General features: G+C 44.4%; 3 protein-coding genes across 4 annotated transcripts; 2 read left to right on the top strand and 1 right to left on the bottom strand.

The window, feature by feature from the left end:
* Positions 1-204: 204 nt before the first annotated feature.
* On the top strand, positions 205-13,293 carry LOC148391043 (uncharacterized). The gene is made up of 7 exons (XM_088388876.1): positions 205-293; positions 355-417; positions 487-566; positions 776-906; positions 1,043-1,109; positions 1,394-1,562; positions 12,158-13,293. The coding sequence occupies exons 1-6, from the start codon at positions 220-222 to the stop codon at positions 1,444-1,446; spliced, it is 468 nt and encodes a 155-aa protein (XP_088245002.1). The 5' UTR covers positions 205-219; the 3' UTR covers positions 1,447-1,562; positions 12,158-13,293.
* Positions 1,568-6,992, bottom strand: h6pd (hexose-6-phosphate dehydrogenase (glucose 1-dehydrogenase)). 2 transcript variants are annotated; one of them, XM_088388855.1, is made up of 6 exons: positions 6,860-6,992; positions 5,574-5,833; positions 4,432-5,068; positions 4,235-4,352; positions 3,844-4,113; positions 1,568-3,761 (listed from the first exon to the last, which is right to left on the bottom strand). In XM_088388855.1, the coding sequence occupies exons 3-6, from the start codon at positions 5,065-5,067 to the stop codon at positions 2,422-2,424; spliced, it is 2,364 nt and encodes a 787-aa protein (XP_088244981.1). In that variant the 5' UTR covers position 5,068; positions 5,574-5,833; positions 6,860-6,992; the 3' UTR covers positions 1,568-2,421. The 2 variants fall into 2 exon arrangements, with proteins under 2 accessions (XP_088244981.1, XP_088244980.1); XM_088388854.1 differs by lacking the exon at positions 5,574-5,833 and having other exon boundaries at positions 6,860-6,951.
* Positions 13,294-13,511: 218 nt separating the features above from the next.
* On the top strand, positions 13,512-26,962 carry epha2a (eph receptor A2 a). Its single transcript, XM_088388852.1, has 16 exons — positions 13,512-13,686; positions 15,178-15,245; positions 17,169-17,805; positions 22,381-22,536; positions 22,618-22,950; positions 23,463-23,590; positions 23,686-23,863; positions 23,960-24,062; positions 24,317-24,369; positions 24,445-24,747; positions 24,839-24,900; positions 25,055-25,264; positions 25,427-25,576; positions 25,718-25,911; positions 26,033-26,188; positions 26,296-26,962. Exons 1-16 carry the CDS (start codon positions 13,611-13,613, stop codon positions 26,402-26,404), a joined length of 2,916 nt encoding a protein of 971 aa, XP_088244978.1. The 5' UTR covers positions 13,512-13,610; the 3' UTR covers positions 26,405-26,962.
* Positions 26,963-27,649: the final 687 nt, after the last annotated feature.

Raw genomic sequence — 27,649 nt, 5'->3', positions numbered from 1 at the left:
GGATGTCTGGAAAGTGTCCAAATTAGACCAAAATGGCTTGCTTGAAACCAAACTAGACTTCTTGTGCCTTTTCAGATATGGCTTCTTGAGACTTTCGTGATAGGCAAACATTCTAAATTCCATGTTGCTAAGTGACAGTAGCGTCTGCGCCGACGGAAGGATTGTATTGCTGAGTGCAACACAATCCTCCCGGCTTTCACATTATGGGCAACTGCTGCAATGTTTCTCTACTTGCTGATCCTGGTTGCGTACCGCGGTAGCAGATGGATACCCAGGAATCAGAGGCTCAAGTTGTACGTGCATATTTGTCCGCCCCCATATTTGTCTGTTCTTCACTGTGTTTCTTTTCGGCAGCCAAATTGTCAACGTGGTGTTCATGGCCCTCGTGCTGGTCCCTCAGTTGTACGTCATAGCAAGGTAGCTGAACAATTGCAAGCCTTTTGCCAAAAATTTGATATTTAAATGGTGTCTGTTTGATTTTAAAAGGCCCACATCGGCAAGATATTGCAGGCAGCCCCTACTGAACAGCTTGACTGCGTCTATCAGTCTGTCCTTCATCGCCTCAGGTAAACCCCAATTATAGTAGAACCTCTTAAGTTCAACAAAAAAAACATCAACTTCTTTGAATACGTTCATTCCTATCATTAGCCATTATGCTATATCAGCTACAGTAGATCTGCTGTTAAAGTTTCTCTATTCATTCATTTTCTAAAAAACTTTTCCTCATTTGTGAGAGAAGCGGCATACTTGAAAGCACTCCCAACTCTTTCCACAGGCTTTTCGGTGGTCTTGACACTTATAGAAGTAGTCCCTCAGGGCTTGTGGGCGTCCTGTCACGCATTTGGACTGCTATCGTTTGGGCACGGGGTGTGCTGTGTCATCCTGACATTCACTGCGGCTGAATGCGTAAGATACTTAACTCAAACTTAATCCAATTTATATTTAATACCGCTTGATGTCATTAGAGTCGTGGCGGTATACCCTGGACTGGTTGCAAGATAATCCAAGGGCGATCCTAACATTTCTCTTTGTATTTCTGCAGGCCAAAACCACACCTGAACTGTACCATATGTCTCTTTTCATCACAGTGGCATCCATTTTGAGCACAGGTAAAAAGCGCAAAATACTGTTTACACACACATAATTGGGTTTGAATTGATAAATGTTACTCTCTTCTGATTTTTGAAAAATTAACCTGCGTGATTCTCCTTTCGCGTAGGGTGTGTTAAGAGTTTTTATTTTGTCTTTGCCGCGGCGGTCATTTTACGTACGATTATTTTCCACAGATATGTGTGAGGTAACTCGCATTTTTAAAAATTCAGGCAAAATGTTAAAAATATGCATGCAGTTAAGGTTTTGCATTCTTTTAGAACACCCACGTGTTGTTTTTTAGGTGCGCTGGCAGTCAAAGGCGGATTGTGGCTGACAAAAAGGCAGCGACAATGAGCTATAAAAGCAGTCCAGCTGTCTCTCATGGACATCGGATAGTGCTCGCATTTCATGCGGTTTCCGTGCCGCCGGCGAGACAGTAACTCAAAACTATGGGAATGAAAGAAGAGAAAGTAAGTTAATGCGGCTCACGTTTTCATGCTTTACTTCATCCAAAGCAGGTGCTTCCTTTTGCGAATCCTTGACGTTTGTTTCTTATTGTAACCGCTCAGAGGAAGTTGTTGACAATGCAATGCATTTGAGCCAAATGTAATTACAAGTGATGTAGGCCAGCGGTTGTTTAGAAAAAAAAAAAACATTTCAATGGAAGCAAAAACGTACCTCTTAAAATTTCATTGTGAAAACCAGGTAGAGGAAGGCGTACTATGAATGCACATATAATGAGTAAACAACTTTACAATGTTCCAGCAAATGGATCACATCAAGGCTCAGTAACATTCTTTTGACTTACTACACAGAGGAACTGCAAATACAGATTCAAGTCTACGTTAAATTAAACATACCAAAATGTTTAACGTGATTTTTAAACCATATGATAAAATCTATTATTGCCTTAGTTTTTTTTCTATACCTGAGATCTGATGCTACCACAATCGACGACAAACAGTGAAGTAAAAGCACTGGATGTTTAGAAATTATGTATTGTTTGGTTGATTCTGGAGATCGTGTAACATTTCGATAATACTTCCCTGCCGGAGCTTTTACATCATCGTAAGGCGTTACGGAAAGAGAAAAAAAAAATGGAAACAGCAGAGGGTAGGTTCCACAAAAAAATTGTGAATTTGTGAATGCTTGATGGTTTACTGTAAACTACTCATAAGGGCAAACGTAAAAGTTTCAAGGGAGAGTGCCAACTATAAATTATTTTTTTGCTATTCACTGGTCTTGGTCCCTAACCTTTGTAAATAGTCATGGCTTCACTGTACCTGAATTAAAGTTCTGTTTAAAGCCTTTTTTTTTTTTTTTTCATCCTTAACCCAAAAGTGCGTCGTAGTCTATGTACCAGACAAGCGTGCCATTTTTGGGTTTCACGCCAGTTATAGGCCATTTGTTTGGCTCATCCTTGACACGACTCAGCTGGGTGACAAGCTCGTGTTTACCTTTGCCCATCACTAGCAGCGCCACCTTGTGGGCTCGGTTGATAGCGTCAAGTGTGAGGCTCATGCGCTGGTGTGGCTTGACGGGGCTCTCTGTGAGGACCACCAGGTCATTTTCACTGTTGGCTGCATTAGCGCCAGGAAAGAGGGAAGCCGTATGTCCATCATGGCCGACTCCCAGAAGGACAAAGTGGAACCTGGAGCCATTGACTAACCTACTAATATCTTCCTGATACAGCAGCGCTGTCATGTCCTCCTCGACACACAGCCGCTGCATAAACTGCACGGGCATTGGATGGATGTTGTAATAGGGGATGCGCACATGCTGCAGAAGGTGCTGGTAGATGTTGTGAAAGTTTGACTCCGGGTCGGTCGGTGGTACGCAACGCTCGTCCACCATCCAGATGTGGGTTTCACGCCAAGGGAAGGAGAAATGGTGCAGGGCCAGCCTGTGGAAGAGCGCGATGGGCGTCGACCCACCGGAGAGGGCCATGTGGAAAACGTCGCCCCGGAGCACGGCTGCCTCCGCCGCTTCTTGGATGTCGAAGGCCAGACGCTCTATCAGCTCCTCAGCCCAGGCAGACACCATGTCGTTGGACCGATACGTGCCTTGCATAACTAGGAAACTCCTTGCAGATTCACCTTTGACCTGCTCCGGTCCCAGAAACACCACCTCACTTTTGTAGGTGATCTCTTTCCCTTTTAGACGGACATCCAGCAGTTCACCGTTGTCAGCTCCTCCCGGGTAGATGCGGGGAAAAGTGCCGGCTAAGCTCTCAAGCAATGGAGTCCAAAAGTCCCAAGATGCAAGGAGATTATCAGTACTGATAAAACTATTTTTGTCTCCAGCGAAAATACGAGAAATTAATTCTGCATAAGCTTCTTGTTGCACTTTTGGAGTTTGGACATAGTAGTCTGACAGAGGCGAGCCCAGGACGTCAACATTTGTGTGATCTGTCACTTCCTTCCACTCACCCTCTGGAACAGAAGGCTTAAAGAGATTCTTGGAAACGAGAATGGCTGGGTATCGAAGGCTACCGTGGCCAAGGTAGAAGATAATCTCTTTGGGCTTGCAACGATAGCTGTTCTGAAGACAGAACATGTCGTTCTTGAAGACCACCCGTGCGTATCCTACTCGTTCGTCCAACATCTTCCCAGAGATCAGAAGGATGGGCACCCCCTCATACTGGGCCGTGCCCATGTGCGCCAGTACAGCTGGAACGCAAAAAGTCGACTTTGAAAGTCAACCCCAAAAAGTTGATTTAGTATTTGTAATCAAACCGTCTGCAGTACTAACCTGCAAATGTTGGTGTGATGCTGATGTGGTCTTTGGTCTTGTTGAGCTCCCGTTGAACCTCGGCTTGGTACGCTTGGTACTGGCCCACCACCGCCTGATTCTTGCCCAAGGGCAACAAAGAACTTAAGAGCCACAGCTTGTTTTGGAGAACCTCCTCGCTGTCACTGAGATTGGCAGGAAGTTGCATGGTCAGGAGAGCCATGACCTCGGTTAGGTGGTTCTGGATTACATCTCGGATCACGCCGTACTGGTCGTAGAAGGGAATACGACCTATGAAGAGACCATGACAAAAATACGTGTACAATACAGCGGCAGATTTGCATGATCTTCTGATACTTACAGACGTTCTTACCACTACTGCAGCCCTGAAAATGGTGCAAAGTTGAATTACCTTGTACATCGAGAGTCTCCTTCACGACGATCTCTATTCTCTCCATGTGGTGTTTGTTCCAGATTGGATCAAGGAATTTCTTGTTCTCTACTCTGAAGGGAAGGATCTTTGAGACCACCTGATATACGACAAAAGCAGAAAAAGCAGCCAATCAAACTCAGAAGACTTGCGAGTGACATTTACACGCTCGTCCTCACCTGCTTTCCCAAGTAGTGGTCGATTCTGTACATTTCTTCATTGCGCAAGGCCTTCCCGAGGTGAGAAGCAAGCGTTTGCGCGCTCCTCAGGTCATGTCCAAATGGTTTCTCCAGAACCACTCGGAGCCATGCCGTCCCACCGACAGGCCTGCAGCCGGTATCGATTTTATCTGCGATATCTGCGTATGCAAATGCTGGCACGGAGAGGTAGAATAGTCGTCCAGCCTCGGTTAGTCCTTCCTCATGAACCTGATTCTTAATTTGCTCGGCCAAATTCTGGTAATCGTCAAGGGTCTTGAGTTGCCAATACTGAGCTAGCCGTAAGAACTGCTCCTTGAGCACGGCGCAGCGTTCATCGGAAACGTCCTTTGGGCACGACACCGCCTTCAGGATATCGAAGAATTTCGGCGCGGCCTTGTCCTTGGGTGACTGTCCACTGGCGTAAAAGGAGAACGTGTTTCCACTACTGACTTGCTTTAAGTACAGCTGGAAGAAGCCCTGCCAGAGGTACTTCTTTGCCAGGTCTCCCGTGCCACCAACTACCACCACAGAAACGTGGCCGCGACTTTGCTTCTCTTCGCCATGTCCTCCAATGGCGCACAGTGCGAGCAGAAACAGGAGCGTAGTCGCGTACATGCTGTGAAAATATACACATATTTTAGATCCGCGTTTAGAAGACACAGTCACAAGTTGCCAATATGTTTCCACGATGTGCTGCAATGGCCCAATAAATAGGGATCCATTGATAGACGAAGAAGCAGGGTTTACTTTCTTAATTTGATGATGTTGATCGAGGCAACGTGGTGGCTTTATTATGCATGCCTCACAGTTGAGAGATTTGGGGTTCCAGGCTTTCCTATGTGGAGTTTGTATGTTCTTCCTTTTTTCCATAAGTATACGTCTTCCTCCCACATGCCCAAAATATGCATATTTTAAAAACTTGGCTTTTTGTGACGTTTCATCCTTAGAGGAAATTGACATGGTGCTGGCCTAGCTATATTATGTAAAGTCCCTTGAGATAACAACTGATGTGATTTGGTGCTATATAAATAAGACTTACTCTATAGCAAACTATATACTCAAACACTGCATTGATGTAAAGCTAAATTAAACTGGGTATTATAAAATGAAATACCACCTACCCAAAATTCCAAAGCTGAAGAAGTCTGAAATGCTCCGCTGCGATATGTAAAAGTGAAATCGAGAGCTACTAATTATTGTGTTGCTTGAGTGTAGCGATAAATGTAGTGATCCAAAGGCACCAGCCAGTGAGATTTGTACTGGTGGAAACTTTGTACTTTGCTCAGGGGCACGGAGTTTCTCTTGCTACAATAGTGCCGCTGTCCATAGAAGGCTGGAAAAGTTCCACAACCATGCTGATTTCCGAGAAGATCAAGTCAACCTTTGGGCAAAATGGGGAAAGACAACATTGCCATAAAACCTTGTTAAATATGGGGGGAAATGTCATTGTGTGACTCAGTGTGTATTATCAGCAGTTTTTACCATGATACAAACAAAGCAAAAAGCCAGCTATTTATTTGAAGCTCTGATTCACCAGTGATGTTGAAAATAGTGCTTCCCAAATATTTGACGATAATGACATACAGACAAACTGTTCTCGTGCATAACTTGCACATACACATGATTTTGGTCGCCGCCGTAGAGACAGAACTCACTGTGCCTGTGTTGCTTGTACTAATGGATTACGCTCAATTTTCCAAATGAATTTATTTCAGACATAACTCAGTAAATTGACATACTTTAATCAAAAGACACAGCGCTCATTCAGGACCTCACTAGATTTGTCTCTTCTACAGAGCCATGTGACGCTATTTCAATGGGAAAGCCAACCATTCCTGCATATCAAACAGTCCGCCACACTGCATTATTTAGGCTCGTGCAGCCCTCACACTTAAATAGGAGATTTTTGCAATGACTAAGCAACTTTTTAATCCTACCCAAGAATATATAGAGTATTGATTACGAACAATCTTGATTCTGCAGAGAACAATTTTCGATTCTGAGGCTTGACCTAAACTACGACGTAAAATGACCTTTTGAATACTGCATAAGATCTACCGCATACAGTATGATAATAAATAATAGTAATTCAGCCTTTTATTTAGATTTATAATCTATAAATAGTTTGCTCTGGCGTATTGTGTCGCTCTACACCGTGCGTAGCATATACACAGTATTGGTACAAAATAGCGCTTGAACATTAGGAAAAAAAAAATTGGACATTGTTGATGCCACATTGTTGATTCCACCTGATTGCTGTCAAATTCCACTTCCGCATTGACGTAATAGCGTTCGCAACGGCGTGACGTAATTATGTACGCGGGGGATACTAGAACAAATGCCTTAACGGCGTATATAAAATACATATGGTTAAGTAATAAAATATTTAAAAGACACTTTAACGTACCAGAGTGCCATTTTGTGTCATCATTTGCGAAACCGGTCCTACACTTCCTGCTTTCGTCACGTGACCGTCGCTCTGACGTTGTTAGCTACGAAATGCTAAATTGTAGTCATTACGTGCATGCAAAATGCACACAAAATATCAATCGATAATGTTTTTAGCACTACTGGATAGTCGGACAGTTGGCTAAGCAACGCCATTGCGGTTTACGGCAAAGGCGCGTTCCATTTGATCCGTAGGACGTCTATTTTCGGACACAAAGTGATATTTTGTGCAAACGTTATACATTTTTGTGGCCACAAATTAGCACATTTTATCATATGTTGCCACAAATGACCCTGTTGTGTCACACGGGTCTTGACTTACAAGTTTAATTTGTCCCTGATAATTGTATCTCAAATCTCCTCCACTGAAATGAATCAGAGCCATTAATCTATCCGACCGTACAAAAAAACACCAGCAAAAATGTAGTAAGTAAAATATCACTCTACAGTATTTTACTTATGTATTACTAACCATCACATTAAATGTAAACGGTGATGCCAAACATTTTGCATCTGTTTTGCACACTAAGGCCACAAGGGGGCAATAATATGTATAAAGACACATCTCGTCGAAGGTTGTGGGCATGCTGAAGCCCATCCAACTCAGTCTCAGGGAACATTACAGACAAACAACAAATTTGTTTGTGGAAATATGGGAGTAAATAAGAGTGGATGGAAAAAATACATACAGACTCCAAACAAGATGGCAAGAGCCGGGTTGTTGAACCCACAACCTCAGACCAGTTCGGCAGATGCGCCAACCACTCATCCACCCCATGCTGCACATACTGTATATGCAAATTAGACGATGAAACAAAAGCAATCTTGCAACTAAGCAGGATTTGTTTTTGCATGGTATAAAGAATATATGCTGTTGCTGGTGCTTGTGATCAAATATGAAAGGTTTAGAATTACCATAACATCATTGTTTTGTTGTTTGTTATCTGGAACACCCAAAGACCCTAAAAAAAAAAAAAAAAGGGGGTGGATAACTGTAAACGAAATGCCAGCACTGAATCTGGAATCTGAAAAATGCGAATGGTTAATTTTGCCTTGGCCTAAGAAAGTGGCTCCACACATTGTTCAGCTGTGTAGTGTCATCAGCTTGCCAAATGACACCCCACCGCAAACAAAACAGGTGTCCCTTTAGACCAAATAATGATCCGATTGTTGTGGACCACACTGCCAACTCAGGTCCTCCCTTTGACTTTGCTGACCAGTTGACAACAGAGCACCGTCCCTTTAACGAGCAGCTCCCATTCCTGTCTGTCAAGCAGTTTAATGCTTTGCATCTCATTATATGCATTACCATTTTGACTTTTTATTCATTGAAATACTTAAAAACTGAGTTATGCTTTCTACTAAAAATAGAAACAAATAAATACATTGAACTAAAGCTTTAAAAAAAATTCAAAAATACTATATAAAAAAATCGACAGAAATCTACAAAAGTAGAAATTCAGTTTTCTACATACTTTTGGTAAATTAGAAAAAAAACCATCATGTTTTACATTATACAATCATTATTAAATTATGTTTATTTACTTCCAATTGGTCCCACCACCAGCTATGTCACCCTCTTATGAGTCACTTACAGTTACTTACAATTTGTCAATTCCGCACTGACTTTGTTTCCCAGATACTGTTGACAAAATTAAAAAATCAATTTGGATTGTTTGTTGTAGTTCAACCCCCAGATTTCACAGCAAAGCGTCTGCACACGAGCTGGCAAACAGCTGTAATGCCACTGTAGTGGCCTCCCAAGTTGGCCGGCCACTGTGAAAAGTAAACAATAGACAGGATGGTGCATCCTGTGCGTGCGTCCATATGTGTGTGATTGTGTGTGTGTGTGCTAGCCCAGCTGTCACGTCTATAAGTTGAGACTTAAGGGACTCAAAGATTTACAAACAAATAATCTTCCTCTCCAGCATAAAAAAGAAAACAAATCCCCCAAAATATCTCAACGAGCTCAAGAAATCTGTAAAATTCTAAATAAAATAAAATGTGTGTGCATGTGCAAATAAAGCGTATACTTGTGGGCGTGCATGTGTGTGTGCTAGAGTTTGCCTCTAAAACGAGCATAAGGCCATGCCGAGCGTGCTAGCCCAGCTGTCCCTCTCTAACTTCAGGCTTAAGAGACCCGCAAGGCGCAAGCTGAAGGACTACTGTTTGGTTGGTATGTGTGGGAGTGGCGGCGGTGTGTGTGCGCGCGTGTGTTGTTGCCCCACACCCCCAAGGCATTTTACTCAGCCCCCTAGCTTCCTTCCTCCCTTTTGTTAAGGCTTGTGAGGCAGACTTGGTCAAGCTGAGCACACAAGCCAACGCATATGAATGTGTGCTGTCATCTTTATTAGGCCCCCCAGCCAACATCCATTACCTTTAACACAAGAGGAGATTTCACTTTTAGTTAGCTGGGCCCCTCTTCCCCACTCCCCATTTTTGACTTGCCAGACGAAAGGGATTATAGGAAACCCAGCATGGAAGCAATTTGAATACACAACCTGTTACTTATTCCAATACAGACTGTAAAGCAGCACAATTAACGGAGATTACGACTCAAATCATTGCAGCTTTTGTGACTCTGCTGAGGATGCCAAAGAAAAAAACAAGTTAAACCTCTCGTTGAACTGGCCTTTTATTTTCGACAGCCAAAGCGTAATGAGTCGTAATCATGCTATCTCATCAGAATCGTGATGGTAGATGGATTATCGGGGCAAAGGAGAAGTGCTCACTAAAAACAGTTCTTCCTTAAATCTTCAAAATGACCTCATGAAAAATGTGAGCAAAGACAAGTTTGTATTTTTATTCAGTCCAAATCAGAGCCAACCTGTGCCGAGTGCCGTTCCACTTTGTGGTTGTTTTACCTTACAAAGAATAGATGGCTCAGTCTTTTTTGTAGCTCATAAAAGAACTTCCCGTCTACCTGAAGCATTCATTACCGCGCAGCTGCTCTCGGATCAGCCAGGTCAGCGTCATGCGCGGCGTGATGAGCGACGAGGCCAGAAGCCACTAATAGACTTAAGCCAGCTATGTATGAGTAATGCTTGTGTTCTCAAACTGCATTCTCACATTTCCCCTCCTCAGAAGAAAGACACTTGTCGGAGCACGCTCGCGCTTTTGTCTCGCACCGCTACAACACACACGGAATGGGCCTGATACGGGCAACTCGCACCCTGGATTCCATGTGGGGTCTGTAAAGTTTTTTTTTTTTTTTTTTTACAGAAGACCACACAGAATGTGAGGAAAAAGATGGAATTCTTCATCCACAATGAGTGCCTGTGACTCGTTTGAGGATGGGCAGTGTTTGTGTATTGAAGAAAGCATTGCTTCACAAGTGCATGCATGTGCTGAACCCTCAGATGATGGTGTCATTGTTTTGACACGCAGTTTCACCAAGCTCGGGTATTCATCTGTTTTATATAGCGCTTGATCTTAGGAGTGTTGTGGGTAGCTGACTTTTTGGTGAGTGTTACAGTGCAATGCCAGTAGATGCCAGGAGCCCCTGCCCCATTGCCCCCCCCCCCCCCCACCACCACCCTTTGCACGCCACTGTGTGGGTAGTTATTCAACTAGTGGACCACTGCTTTTTATCATCAATAAATTAGCTTAGCTATACTCCAACTAACCATTGACTAAAATAATTACAAGCATCGTCAAAAATGAAAGGATGATAGCTATGTCCTGTGATTGGCTGGCAACTAGTCAAGGGTGTACCCCATTTCACTCACCAAAATTAATCCGGGTTACGCACCAGCTCAATCGAGAACTTAACGAGCACAAGCGCTATAGAAATGATTGTGCGCGTGTAGCTAATGTGTATTTGGAGGCTAATGAGTGTTTGTGAGTGAAAAGCAAGAGAGAGGATGAGACAAAAAAACTTAAAATGCATGAACAAAGGCGTGAATCCATCAGTCTTAACAAGAGTTTGGGCGGCTGCGGGTGGGGTGGCTAAGTGTGAGAATAGATTTTGTGTTAGCGGTCCACAGAAACTCCCCCGTCGCTTTGAATAGAGGCGCTCCTCCGAGTTTGTCGTTATTACGAGAAGGCGTTAGGGGCAGCGGGGTGAGGGGTGCTGAATGACGTGACGTCGCCGCTTGAGCCGCTGCTCGCTGACCCACAAAATGCAGATCTAGTGCCCCCTTGCCCCTGCTGAGAAGCTTTTTTTTGTGCCTGTCATCGCCCCTCAGAAGCTAGTGATGGGGGGGGGGGGGGGGGGGGGGGGGTTAGGGTGGGAAATAAGGGGGGTGTTTGGAGTGCTCCGAGGCCTCATGCTCTGTCAGCTCAATCAAAAGAAGCTCGCATTGTGTTTGGAGCGTTTGCATACTTGTGCGTTAGAGGGTGTGTTAACCTTTGACACCCTCCGACTCGATGGGGACAACAGAATGGACCTTATCGAGAGGGGGATGTACGTTAACACGCTCGGAGGTAACGCCTCACGTATCGAAAAGCACTACAGCGACGAGAGAAGGTGTTATAGTTGGGGTGCTTGAAATGCAGTGGCCCTTCACGCCAGAATACAAATTGAGCCGGCTGATTTGAAAGTGAAGAGTTGCTCAGGATGTGCTGAGCTTGTCACGCTGTCCATGGGCATCCACGTTGTATGTGGGAGTAGGGCAAGGTGGCCTTGAAACATGGCCTTGTGTTTTTGAATCAATAAAAAGAGAACTCCAAAGGTCGAAATAATGTCATGGTCTTCATTTGAGGAACAACTTTGTAATTTTGAGGAGCAGGTTTTTCATTCTTGTAGTGCTGTGACAATATTGAAACAATGACTTTTTATCTCTAAAATATACAACTTTTTTTCCTGAAAAAATTATTTTTAAAATCTTGATGTCTTTTTCTCGTAAATACGTACGCACCTTTTCTCAGTTTGATTTTATTTGGGGAAAAAAAATATTTTACTCCAACTTTTTCTTCTTGTCCCAGCTGAAAATGGGCAAAAGATGGTTAGAGAAACGAGACACACCCTGGAATTGGTCACTAGCCAGTCAGCCTTATCCAAACCACAAAAGTGCAAACCAAATGCCCTGAATAGCATAACGCACTTGGAGCCCCCCATCGGACAGACAGTCAGACAGTCATTGTGTTGAACTACAATTTACACTTGTACGCCATTGAAAAGGTCAAGAAGATGCAATTCATCACTTAACTTGTTCATGTATTTTTCTCCAACATCTTTCACTTGTGCTGTTGTTTGATTAATGTGCATGCAAATATCCACCTCATCTGTTGATTTTTTTTTTTTTTTTTTTTGTAGGGAGTGGAGCCTAGAGTGGGCCTTTGTTCGGGCTGGCCGTCTGTGCAGAGGTGCTGTTGTTCCCAAGTGCGCCCCGCTTCGCAGAGGGGGACTTGACTCCTCAAATTCCTCCCATCAAAGTTGCTAGGTGACGGCGTCTTTGCGGACACATATTCATACCCGAAGACTCTTTTATGAAGAGCGGCTCATTAGTAGTCATATATTCATAGCGGGCCCACCTCCCCCCACTTGACCCCTCCTTTGCCAGTCGTGGGAAAGACAAGTCCAATGTGAGACAAGGAGGGGGGGGCGACTTTGGGCAATTACTTGCTCAAAACGATTGTCCGATTTTAACACTGGCGAAAACAACATTTCATCGGTCCACTGATGGAAAGGTTAGTTCATCTAAGCAGAGAACATCAGGATTTCATTCAAAATCAAAGTCAGCCCACCCGTAATGTGACAGCGCTTGGAACGCTGTCATCTGTAGTCATTTATCAACACTTTAATTGCATCCATTTGCAGTCAATCATGATGTAAGATTTCTTTCAAGGTCTGCACACTTAAGTGTAATGCTCACCATTAGATATGTGCTTATTCTTGGCAAAATAAGATTTTTTGGGAGGGGGGGAATTAAAAGTGAGCCAAGGCAGTGTATCGTGTGTATTGTAAAACGTGTGCGTGGGAGCAGTGCTAATATTGATGGACATAGTGGTGATACAATCCCCACTGTAATATATTGATTTTAGCCATTTTTATCTAGCACAGGGCACTATTTTCCTTTCATGAGGCCAGTTCAGCCAATATTTAGATGCACTGATGTTATTTATTTGGGAATGGCATGTTTTAAAGTTCTTTAAATGTTTTATTCATGTGCAACTTTATTCTCACAATCTTACCACTTTAATAAGCTGCATTAGTAAGATGAACTATTTAAATGTACTTTTAATTCTATGAAGCACCTTGTGTATGAAATGTACAATACTGTATAAAACTTTAATATAAAACATGTCTGATAATTTATCTTGTAATATGCAGCTTTTCTTGGAAAAATGTCTTTATTCTTGTAATATTATGATTTTAATTGCGAAAATGTACTGTATAAACACACCTATACTGATAATAAATAATAATTAAAAAATTGTATGGCCTTAATATTCATGTTTGCTTTCCAGATGTGTTTTGTGAATTACAAATATTGTACACAAATAGGCATGGATTATTGAATGGGCACAGCGTTCCGTCGGAGGCAGGAGAAGCTCCGCCCTCAATCCCCATATTGGGAACATTTCCGCATTCCATAGCACGCAAATTGGCAGCGAAAATGACGTCACGTGACGCCACCTGTTTCTCAATGGGCTGTCCGGGCGCGGGTGGCTTGTGCTTCATTCAGTCAGTCAGTCAGTCGGCCGGAGGCTCGTCGGAGGAGAAGAGGCAGCGAGTCGCGCCATACACTTTATTTCCACACGAAAGCATGGAGCACCGGCGTCTTCATTTATTTGTCTTTTTATTCGCTAACACCATGATTGTCAGCCTCCAGTCGCAAGAACGTGAGTAACTTTTGTTTTCCGAATGAAAAGTAAAGTTTGGTGTCCAGCCTAACTCGTGAGTCAGAAGTTCGGAATTTCAGCGTCCGGTGTGACGTTTTTCTCGTTTAAATCAAATGGTCATTTATTCGTAATAAAAAAATGTAACTCTGTCCTACTCCTTTTAAATGCTGTGTAGAGCAAAACAGGAAAGGAAAAGGAAAATTGAGACAATTGCAAAAACTGAGATTTTGCATCGTAATTGTTAGTTAATGGCGTCACGGAGCCTCCGGGCGTGGGAGCACCTGTATGATGCCCCAACATGTTTGACTCACTCGCTACTGTAGTTTTATTTTAAACTGCACCAGCGTGCCCACGCCTTTCTCATGAAACGATTAGAAATGTTTCTTCACGCTTAATGATGTGTTGAATTACACCGACATGCTTGATTAGACTGTCAATGGAGCTGGCGTGTGGCCCCATAAAAGCTGATGGCTCCCTGAACGCACGCACGCACTTTGGAATTTCTTTGTTTTACATTTACACGTCAAAAATCCACGTCTTAAAATAATTTGTATTTATTGCATTCATATCCTGTATGCACACACAGCCTTGTATGTTTTTCTTTGTAATTGCATCGTTTTACATTGCTTTTGGAGACAAACGGTGTATGCCAACTGTTTAATTTATATTTTTATTTTTATACCTTTTTTTCTTGAAACTAGTTAATTGCTTTCTTAATCTGGAGAAGTCATATAGTGGGATTGTCATAAACAAGAGATCCGTACAAGACTAGATTTATCTTTCTTAGGTGTGTAACCGATGTGAAAGCACTTTATTGGGTTAAAACAAGCAACTGGTGTCTAAGTGAAATTCCGACCTTTTGCCCAATTTGACGTTAAAAAAAGATATCAAAATGTTAAATCTATAGTAATATATATATATATATATATATATATTCATTTAATAATCACATAGTGCACCTCTAACATATGTATTTGCTGTGTAACTAACATGACAACCAGAGCGCTGTGAAAACCAAGCAATTATGGAGATGGAAAAATCAATCAGAGCCATCTGACAAACAAATGGCCTTGGCCAGTACCGAGGTTAATAAGGGATAACTAATCTTTGCTGGCACTCGACTAAAACAATCTAATGAAGTACAGTAAGTACGGCGGTTACGGAGCGAGCCCGCGTGATCTGCATATAATGCGACACTCCATTCGCAACCTCAAAATGTTGGGACCTTGGTAAACAAAGGACCCCCAGTAATAATAAGATTTCCTCTTTTTGATCAAATTTTTCGGAAAGTGATGAAGCACACTACCAGTGCTGGAAAAGAACCTCTTATATGCCATGACTCGTCAGTGCTTCTTAAAACTCTTTAATTTCCATGCCACAAATGCTAGTTGGTACTCCACAGTAGTATTTTTCCTGCCGCTTTTGGAGACTAACTGTGTGTCCCAAATGGATTAATAGCTGTTTCTAACTCATTTCTGCCTGTGTCTACAGAAGTATTGCTGGACATGAGGTCTACAGGAGGGGAGCTAGGCTGGCTCACTCTGCCATATGAGAACGGGGTGAGTATTTATATACCTCGAGTAGCATTTTTAAGACCTTGGGGGTCAAAGACTTTCTCTTCTATGATGTCTTTAGAGTTTAATTATGTTTGAAAATACCTCTTAGGAGTTCTATATACAGAATTGATCATTTTTGCCATCCAGTTTATTTTTATTATTTTTTTCATTTACATGTACATTGCAAATCTTATTGTTAACAGTGACAGAAGACGCAAAACAACCCATCATCCAAACTGCAAGTAAATAATCCCACAGGAGTCAAACCTTGAACAGTGACAACAGGGAAGTTAACGATAGTACAAGGATAGTACAGATATTCAATCTTAACGTTAAATTGGCTGATTCTTCCTCTATTGCCCCCCGACACACACATTGAGTAACTCTGAGTCCATGTAACTCAATTTGTTCAAACAGCTTACTTAAACATGGAAACATCTAATGCAGCACATTTCGACCACATTCATCCGTAGTTCATCTTTACATGTGTTTATTTGCGTTGTTTGGCATTGCACGCTATATCCAATCTGTGCTTTGGCAGCTATCCAATCCCTCTCGGATTCATATATTTGGATTCACATTTGGAAGAGGCCTGATTCCGGTCCGAAGAGATCAAATTCCATCGTTTTTTTCTTTCTAAGCCATGACTCGCATTCCAATTGTGTCACCTGAGAGCGACACACCGGAATTGTGTCACTCGAACCTTGAATCCATAAATCCGGCCGAGACCTGACGGATAACAGCAGCCTTGCGTCATTGTAGGTATACCAGGTCCGGAAACATCCCCCTATCTATAGTCGAGTGGTTTTCAGTCTATTAAAAGCCCCGGGACATGGCTAGGGATATAGTGTAAGTCTGAAAAGATCCCGCCCGACGTGTGCTTTATGGTCCCGGGATTCCCTTGCTTGTCAGAAAGTTGCTTTTATGACAGTGTACTTTGTACATATCATATAAAGTCATTATGTTGGGAAGTTTTTAGACTTCAGCAGCAGTGGTTTCATGTCAGTGTGTTGTACAGTGAATGTGAAAATTCTACACCTCCCTCGTTCAAATGTCCTTTTGGGTATTAGATGTGATTTTCGATCTTAGATTTGGTCTCTTCAAAACATGTTTGGTCTCCTAAAACAAATGTTCTGTTTCAGGAACCATAACAGCCCTGTTTGGTCCAATCTTTAATTTCCCCCTGTTTAACTCCTCATGAATGATAAAGTGACACCCCACGAAGCACGTTCGTACTACCAGGATGCGAGTTTTTGGGGAAAAAAAAAAAGACTGAATCTCACGACTCCTCATTGCTTCCTCGTCCCTTAAATCTCTTTAATTGCTATGTGGTAGTGACTATAAAGCGCAATTAACTGCCACAAATGTTACTTGGTATTCTACAGTGGTATTTGTTGGATTTGTGTGTGCGTCACAGTCACACTCACACACACGAGGCCCCTTGTGTGTTACTGGAAAACCACACACGTCGACACATGTCCGGGCCAATAATGCTAACGTGTGGAAAAGAAGCTCGAGCACACAACTGAATGCTTTCTTTGCTTCTTACTACACCAAAGGAAAAGGGTCCTGTCGTCTAAGGGGGTGGCAAGTCACAAAGTACACATACTTTGTTCCGCTACAGCACTTAGTGGGTATAAAAAAAAGATCTACTCATCTTTGTTCAAATGCCAGGTTTTTGTGGCCTAAAAAAAAAAAATGTTTTAAACAGGTACGCCATAAAGATAACCAGTGACCTTTTGAAGTAATGGTCAAAAAGTTCAAACTTGCAAAAAGTTCCCACTTGGTTTCATTTAGCACATTTTTTACATGCTTTTTGGGAGATTGGAATTGTGTTTTTGAAACTGAAATCACGGAATCAGTACTTCTACTGTACTCCTGAAACAAATCCTCAAAGCTGTTGTTTTTTTTTTTTCTTTCTTCCAGTGGGAGATAGTCCAGACGGTGGTGAACGGCTCGCTCTTCTACACTTACAGCGTGTGCAACATAGACTCGGCGGACCAGGACAACTGGTTGCGCACCACCTTCATCCAGCGGCGGCCGGGCGCCACGCGCGTTTCCGTGGAGCTCCGCTTCACTGTGCGCGACTGCAACAGCTTCCACGGCGCCTCCGTGTCCTGCAAGGAGACCTTCAACTTCTTCATCTATGAGACGGACGCCGACGTGGGCACCAACTTTCGCAAGGGCCAGTTTCGCAAGGTGGCCACCATCGCCCCGGACGAGGTGACGCGAGACCACGTGCTCCTCATCAACACCGAAACCAGGACAGTGGGCCCGCTGTCCCGGAAGGGCTTCTACCTGGCCTTCCAGGACATGGGCGCCTGCGTGGGGATCCTCTCAGTGCGCGTCTTCTACAAGACGTGCCCGTCCACCGTGCAGAGCCTGGCGGCCTTCCCGGAGACGGTGGCCGACGCTCTGCGGGAGGTGGAGGGTGCCTGCGTGGAGAACGCCGTGAGTCAGTCCACCCCACGCATCTACTGCAGCGTGGAGGGCGAGTGGGTGGTTCCCGTAGGCCAGTGCCAGTGTCTCGCCGGCTACGAAACCACCGGGGACTCGTGCCAAGGTAAGGAACCCGACAGCGTGTCACACGTTGGCCACGCAAAGCCGTGTAGTAGACATCACAGATGCCGCCGCGTTGGCAAGGTGGAAAGGAATGCTCATTAATCGTTCAGTTTGTTTTGGGAAGTCTCACCCTCAAAGCCGACGAATGCCTGCAAGGAAATCATGCTCAGACAGATTAAGCTAGGAAGAAGGAGGATGCCTTAAAGCCGCTTGTTCTTAATTTAGATTGGAGCCAGTTATGGATTACGAAATATTTTCTCATATCCGGATTGTCACATTCCTTCGGCCATCTTACCGTCAGATCTCGTAAAAAAAAAAGTTAAGCCTAGGCAATGGCTTGATGTGGTCGAGAGAGACGTATGCTGCGTCACGCCACAAAAGAGGTCCACTTTTAGCACGTTGTACTTAGACGGGAAAAGAACAACAATGCTCCAAGTTCTCTGCAGGGATGAAAGAGCTGCTTGAAGCTGGGAAAAGAACTAGAGTTTCTCAAAAAGTCGATTTTTTTTTTTTTTTTTTTTTTTTTTTTGGCACCTGCCATATGTGAGTAAAAGTAGTGAGTCATCATCTGATTAACCCTTTAGTAATAATTATGCCTTTAGTTTGCGATTATAAAATGTATTAGATGTTCATTCTAACCTTGTTTTGTAACATTTTCCCTTGACGGTCATCTTAAGATATTCTTCCAATTTCCAGTTTTTTTTCCAGTCCCAAAAAACTGTAAGCTGTTATGTGTCACGATCATGCGTCCCAATACCTTTTGGTTTCATTTCCTCAAAATACCTCAAGGATTACTTGTCTCGCTGAAATTAGCCGAACGGAGCAAGCCTCAACAGGCCCAAACATTTGTATACAAGCATTTTAAAAATACAAGTTCCATAACGTGATCCTTATATTAAAAGCGTAACACCTTTTACTTTTTGGAAATATTCAAGGGAATGTTTAGTGTTGGAAGTTGACGTGAACTAGATGTAATAAGTATGCAGAAACGTTGGGCAATGTCATCCCTTGAGGGAAGAGCAGCCATTCAATGAAAAAACCCAAACAGAGGTGTGAGAGTATAAAAGAAATAGTTGCGGTGTGCCTACTGCATGTGCTGCGGAAAATGCTCTTTCTTTGGCATGCTGGGGTGTGTGTGTGTGTGTGTGTGTGTGTGTGGAGGAAGTGTGGGAGGACAGTGGCCAGCACAGGAAGGAGGGAGGAAGGGCACGGGGATTTCTGAAAGGAATTCTTTCACCCTGGCGTCACCTGCCGCACTGATTGACTAAAGGAAGGGCCGTGTGAATTTGTCATGGGCGCCTACCTGAGTGTCTTCTCTCTCGCTCTCGCCCCCGCCAGTATTTTGTTTGCATCCGTCACCCAGGCAACCGTAACCGCAGATTACAGGGATGAGGCCACGGCACGCCTCTCTTAGTCAGGCCTGCGGTTTATGACTCCTGCTGTTTTCCAGTCACCTTGACTGGCACCGTCTCCATTCCTTCCATGCAAACAGATATTTCACAGCGGCTAGGCGCTTCAAAGAAAAACGGACGCTTCCACTCCCAGGGCAGGATGAGGGTGGAGGAAGTCCAAGGCAGAGGAATGTTTCTCGCCCCGACCGCTGACAGACTCTGAGCACAGGAAACAGACGTTGTGCGCGAATAGCTCGAGAGGAAGACAGGAAGTATTTACGAGGGATCGGAACGATTTCATAGTTGGGCCTGATATTGGATGTTAGGAGCGGGGTTGTTTGATTTGAATCAACTCTGGCTTCCTTGCACATTCCCCGAACATTCAAGTTAGCATTTTGAATAGACTGTGTGTCCTGTGATTGACAGGTGACCAGTCCATCCCACCCTTGTATTATAAATTATGCTGGCCCCTATATGAATAACAGAATAAGTCCAAAATTAAAATGGATAAGAAATTGATTGAAAAAAATGTTATTCCATTTTTTTTTTTTTTTTTTTAAACTTGCTTTAAGAGGAAAAAAAAGTTTGATCAACTCCATTGGTGACAGAAGCAACACTGCAGCCGTTTGTTCCACGCTAATGCGACGACTTCATTCCGGGTGTCAGAGAAAGTGATATTCTGGAAGACTTACGGTCCGGCATGTGTCTCGCAATGAAGAGCCCAACTGTTGTGGGAAAAGGAAGCGGGCTGAGAAGGAATGCCGACTGACACAAATAAGCAGGTTTGGGCCGACAGTTGGCGCATGAGGGGCGGGCGGGCGGGCGGGCGCTTGCTTTCCGTGGCTGCTTAGTTAGGTATGGAGTGTAATTTAGTCAAGAGGATTAGTGGAGCAACAGGACAGCTGTTACGTGGCCTTGCTTTACCTCCCCTCGGGTCCTTTCATCCGGTGGTTAACGCACGCAACCAGCCGACTAATCCGTGTTCCCGCTCATTAGAACAATGGCGGCAAAAGCCCAGATTCAATTAACCGATGCATTGGTGCGGAACGCAAGTCCACCCTTTTTCACGTGCGAGCCGCCATTCAAAGGCGGCGAGGGGCAATTAGCCGCGCAACTTCCACCAACAAGTGACAATTCCGTGAGCGTAGCTCGGGCGAGTGTGCATTCGCAACGTTGCACACATGGCGCCATTTTACGAGCCGCGATGACTAATGCGACGTATTTATGGCACCACTCCGTCCAGTCCTGCCAGACAATAGATGAATAGAGCCCAGAGTTTCTTTGCTCCGTGACACAAGTCCTAGCACTCAGGCTCAAGATTAAAATGGGCTGACCTCCTTTTCTCATGCGAAGAGACCCGGCACTCCCGCTGAGTGACTCCCTAGAGAGAACTTCTGTTTGGTGCTGCAGTCCAGACCCCCTTTAAGGCCTTCCATTCATCTCAACCTGCTCCTTATCCTTCACCATGGTGATACTTGAGCCGCAAGTGGTGCAATCCAGCGTTGATTGCCGTGCTATGCTTTGGAATGGTAAACACCAAAATTGTAAGGGCCAGATGTCACGGATCATGAACAATATTTTGGGGCAAAACCAATTTTTTAAATTTTTTTTTGGTGGTCCATCTAAGTCAAGTTTATTTCTTTAGCGCTTAATCATAAAATAGTCTCAAAGGGTCTACAGGGAAGTGGTTCCATGCTGAATCCTCCACAATAATAGTCTCACCGCCCTATTATCCTTTTCTATGAAGCAGAGGCGGCGTGGGAGAAGCAGCATATCAAAGGCCAAAAATTGGAGGCACTCGTTGCTCACACAAGGTGTGGTGTCACCAAATGTGAGTGTGTCGAAATAAGACTCAAATTAAGGTCTAAAAAAAAAATGTTGTCACTCTTTTTCCCATGACTTCAGATTTCAAACCCAATTTGTTGTTAAATCTGTAATGCAGTGCAGTTGTGATGTAGCACTTGTGTATGTATGTCGCTTTAAATATTTTAAACAGTTCCAGGATTAGATTTTTAATTGTGGAAACGATCCTATAATAGAAAGAAGTTTGGCACCCCTCAGTTTTGTCCTGTTCACATGACAGTAATGTAACCCCAATTTGTAGCGTACAGTATACGGGGCTCGGAAGTAGACCTCTATCTATAGAGTGCTTTTCGGTCTAAATAAAGACGCCGGACGTGGCTCAGCATATAGAACTAAGTCCCCCAAAAAAATCCAAACACATGTTGTACCATCGAGGGATTCCTTTGCGTGTAAGCAGGTTGTAATCACGGTCAGGTTGCTGATGAAGAAACGCAACCTCGGCTCTTTTCTTCAAAGACGACTTCAACGAGCTGAGACACAGCCTGTGGTCACAAAGTTACTAGACGCTTTTGTCTTTCTGTGAACACTGGAAAGCGGCTCCAACAGGCTTTCTGCTTCCTTTCTCCTTTTTATTCCCCTCATTTACCCTCGGCTGTCATAATTTGCTGTAACTGGAAGGAAAGAGGAAAGAGAGGAAACATCAATCCTGGACTGTCCACACAGTCATTATGATAGCCGCTTTCTGTCCAGTCCGCACTTCCATGAACCTTCTTTGGCCCGGAAAGGCTGCTCGCTTATCGCTTCAGCTAAAATGTTCATCACGGCACGGCACCCGTGTCCGTTGGCAAAAACAGAGGGGAATTTGGTTTACTACAGTTTCGTTTGTACACATCGGGCCAGAACCAGAATTCATAGAACAGAGGCAACCGAGTTCCTGTGTGATCTGACGGCGAACCTCAAAAGTCGAATCTGCCAGAGGGCCTGAGTTCACGGTTGGCAAGGCAGATCAGATATCTTGATGGATTTAATGCCCCAGTGTCATCCGGGCCAAATGGTGAATGCATGACCTCAGAGGAGGCCTTCAGGTGGAAAAGGCAAGTGGGGGCACATCGCAGAGGGAAGTCCTTCTTCATTCTTTGGCGAAGCAAAGCTCGATGATTATAGGTTACTTGCAAGAAAAGCTTCCTGTTGGGCGGAAAGGCCTAACATTACACACTGCTTCATTGTTTTGCTTTTGTTGCGTCGGTCCTTCCTGTTTCTGCCCCTTCCTAACAGGGCATGTCATTGCAACGAAAGCCAGTAGACACAAAGAGACACCTCATGTGATTTTATTTGTTTCTAAATGGCTCTACATGACATCCCTTGTTTTGTTTTTGCCACAGAATGCAAGCCGGGCTACTTCAAGTCGACCGTGAGCACCGAGTTGTGTCGGGCATGTCCCGACAACACCAAGCCCTCTGCCGCCGGCGCCACCCACTGCGAGTGCCAGGACGGTTTCTTCCGCTCGCCGTCGGACCCACCAGCGTCACCGTGTTCCCGTGAGACTTCCGCTCACCGATAACGCAGTGGAACAACGTACTTGGGATGTTTTGGCTAAGTCTTTCTGTTTCCTCCAATAGCTCCACCCGGCGCTCCCCGGGAACTGACCGCCACCACCCTGTCTGCTGACGGCCGACTTCAGCTGTCTTGGAGTCCGCCGCTCGTGACGGGGGGCCGCAGCGACCTGACCTACAGCGTGCTGTGCGAGCAGTGCGACAGGGTCTTGTGCGCCCCCTGTGGCGAGAGGGTCCGCTTTGAGTCCGGACCCACCGACCTGCGGGACACCGAGGTCATAGTCAGCGACCTGGACTCGCATCTCAACTACACGTTTACAGTGGAGGCGCACAGCGGGGTGTCCCAGCATGGCGCCGTGAGGCCCGCCGCCAGCATCACTGCTGCTCTGGACTATACTGGTGAGCTCAGGCTTATTTTAAGCTCCATTCCATCCTGTTCCTTCTTAACTTTGTCTTCATCTCATCATTGTGTAGGTTGAACAATAGCCACATTTTTGTGTACTGACCTTTTCAAAGTCCAGTTGCGTTCAGCATTACTGAGCTTGCCATAAAAGTAGATTTTAATTTTACCTTGGAAATTAATAGGACGGGGCAGTTTATTACAGCAACGTAACAAGTGACTGCAATTTTTTCAACTATTTTACAGTGTTAACTATTTTATACTTAAAATGTGTCCAGAGTGTGAATCACTCAACAACCTTAGTACATCAATGACTAAATTAATTTGGAAATTCTTCCCTCACATTGTTACTCACCCTCAGACCTTAAGATAATGTTTAGAACAAAACGTGCAAAAACGTAGCTTTCCCAACAAAGGGGAATTCACGCCACCCACTGAATCCCAAAATGCCTCATTCCAAGAAGGCCATGAGTCACTAACTGTTGTTTTTGTTCGCCGACGATTGGACCAGATCCCCCAAAGGTGATGTTGATCCAGCTGGACGATCGCACCACCACCAGCCTGTCTCTATCGTGGGCTCTCTCTCGCCGACCTCCAGCGCACATCAGTCATCGCTATGAGCTCATGTACCGCAGAAAAGTAAGACGGAGGTTTTTTTTGTTTTGTTTTTGGCTGCATTCCACTGCGGGGGCTCTCTCTGTTTTCCTAATCCGCCCTTTCAACTTCTTTTGAAGGACGGTGACGGCGAGCGTGACGTAACCACCTACACGGTTCTGATCCTGGACAAGAGTTCGGTGCACATCAATGACCTCACGCCTGACACCACGTACATGTTCAAGGTACGGGCGCTCAGTCCCGAAGGAAAAACTGGGAGCTACAGCACCGAGCACGAGTTCCACACTTCCTCACTGGGTAAGGCGCACTTTCAAATCTCAAGTCCCTTTCATTTGAAATTGCAAGCAATATAGAAAATAGATGATTTTTTTTTTTTTTTTTTTTTTTGAACAGCTGAATCTCAGATCCAAAGTCCCTCCACCATGGTGATGGGTGCAGTTGCTGGAGTCGCAGTTGTTCTGCTCGTGGTTGTGGCCGTCCTGCTGCTACGAAAAAGGTTGGTCTAGAACGCATTTAAAGAATGCGGGAGCGTGATTTGGGAAGGGTTGGGATGTCAGGTATTGGTGGAATTTCAGTTTTGTTATGGCAGTTTTTGGAACATAACCCCTGAGAAAAATAGATTACTGTACTGTGGTATGAAGGCTTAGGGAGATCTTGGCCTCCAACCGAGCTGCTCTTATTAACATTCCTGCCTGTATTGTGTGCTGTTCCCCTGTAATGATTCTTTTTTTTTTTTCCTCTCTTACTTAGGAGACGGAGATCTCGTCATCAGAGAGGACCAGAGGATCCTTACTTTTCATCAGGTAGAAACTCAAGAATTTGTCATTTTAAACATGCTTTTACATGCTCTAAAACTCTGGATCTTTTTCCCCCCTCAGAGCAGCTGAAGCCTTATGTGGATCCGCACATGTACGAGGACCCCAACATCGCCATCCAGAAGTTTGTCACGGAAATTGACCCCAACGCCATCAGCAAGCAAAAAGTCATCGGTGTGGGCGAGTTTGGAGAAGTGTTCCGGGGTGTGATGAAATCCCCCGCCCGAGGGGAGGTACCCGTGGCCATCAAGACCCTCAAGCCGGGTTACTCCGAGAAGCAGAGGCAAGACTTCCTGAGCGAGGCCAGCATCATGGGCCAGTTCTCGCACCCCAATATCATCCGCTTGGAGGGGGTCGTCACCAAATGTGAGCCTAAAACAGCAGATTTATTTATTTATTTATTTTTTTCTTTTTTGAAAGACCAACTCATAAATAACTCACTTCTTTGTTTTTACAGTCAAGCACGCCATGATTGTGACGGAGTACATGGAAAACGGAGCTCTCGACATCTATCTCAAGGTATGAATGAGACCATACGACAGACGGTCCTGACTTCTCGACATTAGAACTGGCACGCAATGAACTCATTTCCAGAATATGTCTCATTAAATTACGCCACAGTCTCAAATGTTGAAAGATTCTTTTTCCACTCACTTGTTTCCCTTTCCCTCAGGACCGCGACGGTGAGATTCCCACCTACCAGCTTGCGGGAATGCTGCGAGGAATCGCAGCCGGCATGAAGTACCTCTCGGACATGAACTACGTGCACCGGGACCTTGCGGCCAGGAACGTCCTCGTCAACAGCGACCTGGAGTGCAAGGTGTCCGACTTTGGCCTATCGCGCGTTCTGGAGGATGACGCCGAGGGGACATACACGACCAGAGTAAGTCTTACTTGTTTTCTTTTATGGATTTTCCTGCTTAATTCATATTCTCTGTATTATTAAAAATATATTTTTTTTGTTTGACTTCTCCTTTAAGGAGTCTTTCGGCATCTGGATTGTCGTCTCCATCATATGACTCCATTTATTTTCATCTCTTAACAGGGAGGTAAAATCCCCATCCGCTGGACAGCCCCCGAAGCTATTGCCTACAGGAAGTTCACTTCAGCCAGCGACGTGTGGAGCTTTGGCATTGTCATGTGGGAAGTGATGGCGTTCGGCGAGCGGCCCTACTGGGACATGAGCAACCATGAGGTAACGCTCGCTCTGTCACGACCCCTCGCTGGGGCGACTCATTGTTTAATTTAATTAGGGAGAAATTCCGGAGCTCGTGTCAAAACACAACACGCGAACAGCCAGTGCATAAATGCTAAACGCCGGCTCATTTTCGAGCAGGTCATGAAAGCAATCAACGAGGCCTTCAGGCTGCCCGCGCCTATGGACTGCCCCTCGGCCATCTACCAGCTCATGCTCCAGTGTTGGCTGCATGACCGCTCCAAGAGACCCCGCTTCACTGACATTGTCAACATCCTGGACAAGCTGCTCCAGAGTCCCGAGTCTTTGAGCACCATCGCAGATTTTGATCCACGGTATGAAAATAAAATAAAATTTTGCTTTTCAATCTGACCGCAGTGACTCAATTGTAATAGTAAAGATGCGTCCAAGTACAAGGCCAGTGGATTTAAGTCCATTTTGACTGTCCCCTTCCAGCGTGTCCATCCGCTTGCCCAGCACCAGCGGGTGCGATGGCACCATGTTCCGGTCGGTTCCCGAGTGGTTGGAGTCCATCAAAATGAGCCAGTATAATGAGAGCTTTGCTCGGGCGGGGGTCACCACCATGGAGCAGGTCTTGGCCCTGAGGCACGAGTAAGTACAAACGGACGAGACAGGTGCACCTACAATGCAAAGTGCAAAGACGATGCACTGAGCTCACAATATCCGGGGCTTAAAATTTTCTCGTGACCCTCTTCCAGAGACATCAGGAACATTGGAGTTCGCTTGCCCGGCCACATGAAGAGAATAGTCTACAGCATCCTTGGACTGAAAGATGAATGCAGCTCCCTCAGCGTGTTCGCAGTGTGATGGAAGCAATCCCAAAAGCGGACTGGAAATGCAAGGGGAGACCCCCTAGCTGTAGGAAAAATGCAGAATGGCAGACTGAAAAGTGCTCCGGAGGCCACTCTAACATGAAAAAGACTGAAAAACCAAAACACTTATTTACTTTATTTCCATGTTGAACACAAGCCTGTTGTGAGCAAACTCAAAGAAATTAGAGCGCTTGGGGCTTGTGTGCTCTTTGTGATTAAGGGCAATTTTTTTTTTTTTTTTTTTTTTAAACAAGTATTCAAGATTGAAACATATATTTTTGTATGTTCTATAATCGAACTGTTTGCAAAGATTGTTCCGCTCAGGGTAAAGAAGCACACAAAATTGGACTTTTTGTAGTTTGTGCTCCATCTTATGTCTTACTCAAATCATTGTTCTTGTTTACATGTCTTAATACAGCCGTAAATGTTAATTTAATATTTATTTTATTTTATATTTATGTCATTCGTTACACCAGGAAGAATTCTAATGTTGAGCATGTAATGTTGGGCAATTTGGATTTTGGAGTGTAAATAAAATCAAGAGTTGCCTTTATGGTAGTTGGTTCTTCACGATTGAAGGAAATGGTTTGACCATATATAAGTGACTGTTTTAAACTAACATTAGTAAGGATTTTTTTTTACTGATATCTGATATATCATTTTTTTTTCATATAATACCCCCATTTAGCGGCTTTGTCTCTGTGTGCCCTGCGATTGGCTGGCAACCGGTTCAGGGTGTCCCCCACCTACTGCCTGATGACGGCTGGGATAGGCTCCAGCACACACACGACCCCCGTGGGGACTAAGCGGTTCAGAAAATGGATGGATGAATGGAATACCCCCATTTAAAACCTTTTCTCAAGTGATTTGTAGAACTCTAACCTAAATCCAGTTTGAACACTTAATCAACCTGGGAACTCTCCTAAATTTCCTCATTTTCCTCGACTGAGAACAGAGGTCAACTGTGATGAAAGAGAAGAAAAGTGTGAGGGCGTCACATTTTTCAGCAAGGAATTACCAACATTTTAGTGGGGATTTCATCAACGCAAAGCCCCTAATCGTCTCAAAGGCTGGAAACTCACACTAAATATGTTTGACCCATGATTGCTTGAGTGACATGGTGTGAATTTAAACTACTGTGAATCGTTCACTCATGAGCCAGCACTACTCCAGCACACGGTGTCCTCGAAACGTCCTCGAAAATATGAGAAGGTGTTTTCTTTTTCAGCAACCTAAATCT

This window comes from Syngnathus floridae, chromosome 11, assembly GCF_059516105.1.
Source record: "Syngnathus floridae isolate MCC-2025c chromosome 11, RoL_Sflo_1.0, whole genome shotgun sequence".
Classification (NCBI taxonomy): domain Eukaryota; kingdom Metazoa; phylum Chordata; class Actinopteri; order Syngnathiformes; family Syngnathidae; genus Syngnathus; species Syngnathus floridae.
Note: the sequence above shows the minus strand (reverse complement) of the source record. Positions and strands in the feature narration are given on the sequence as shown.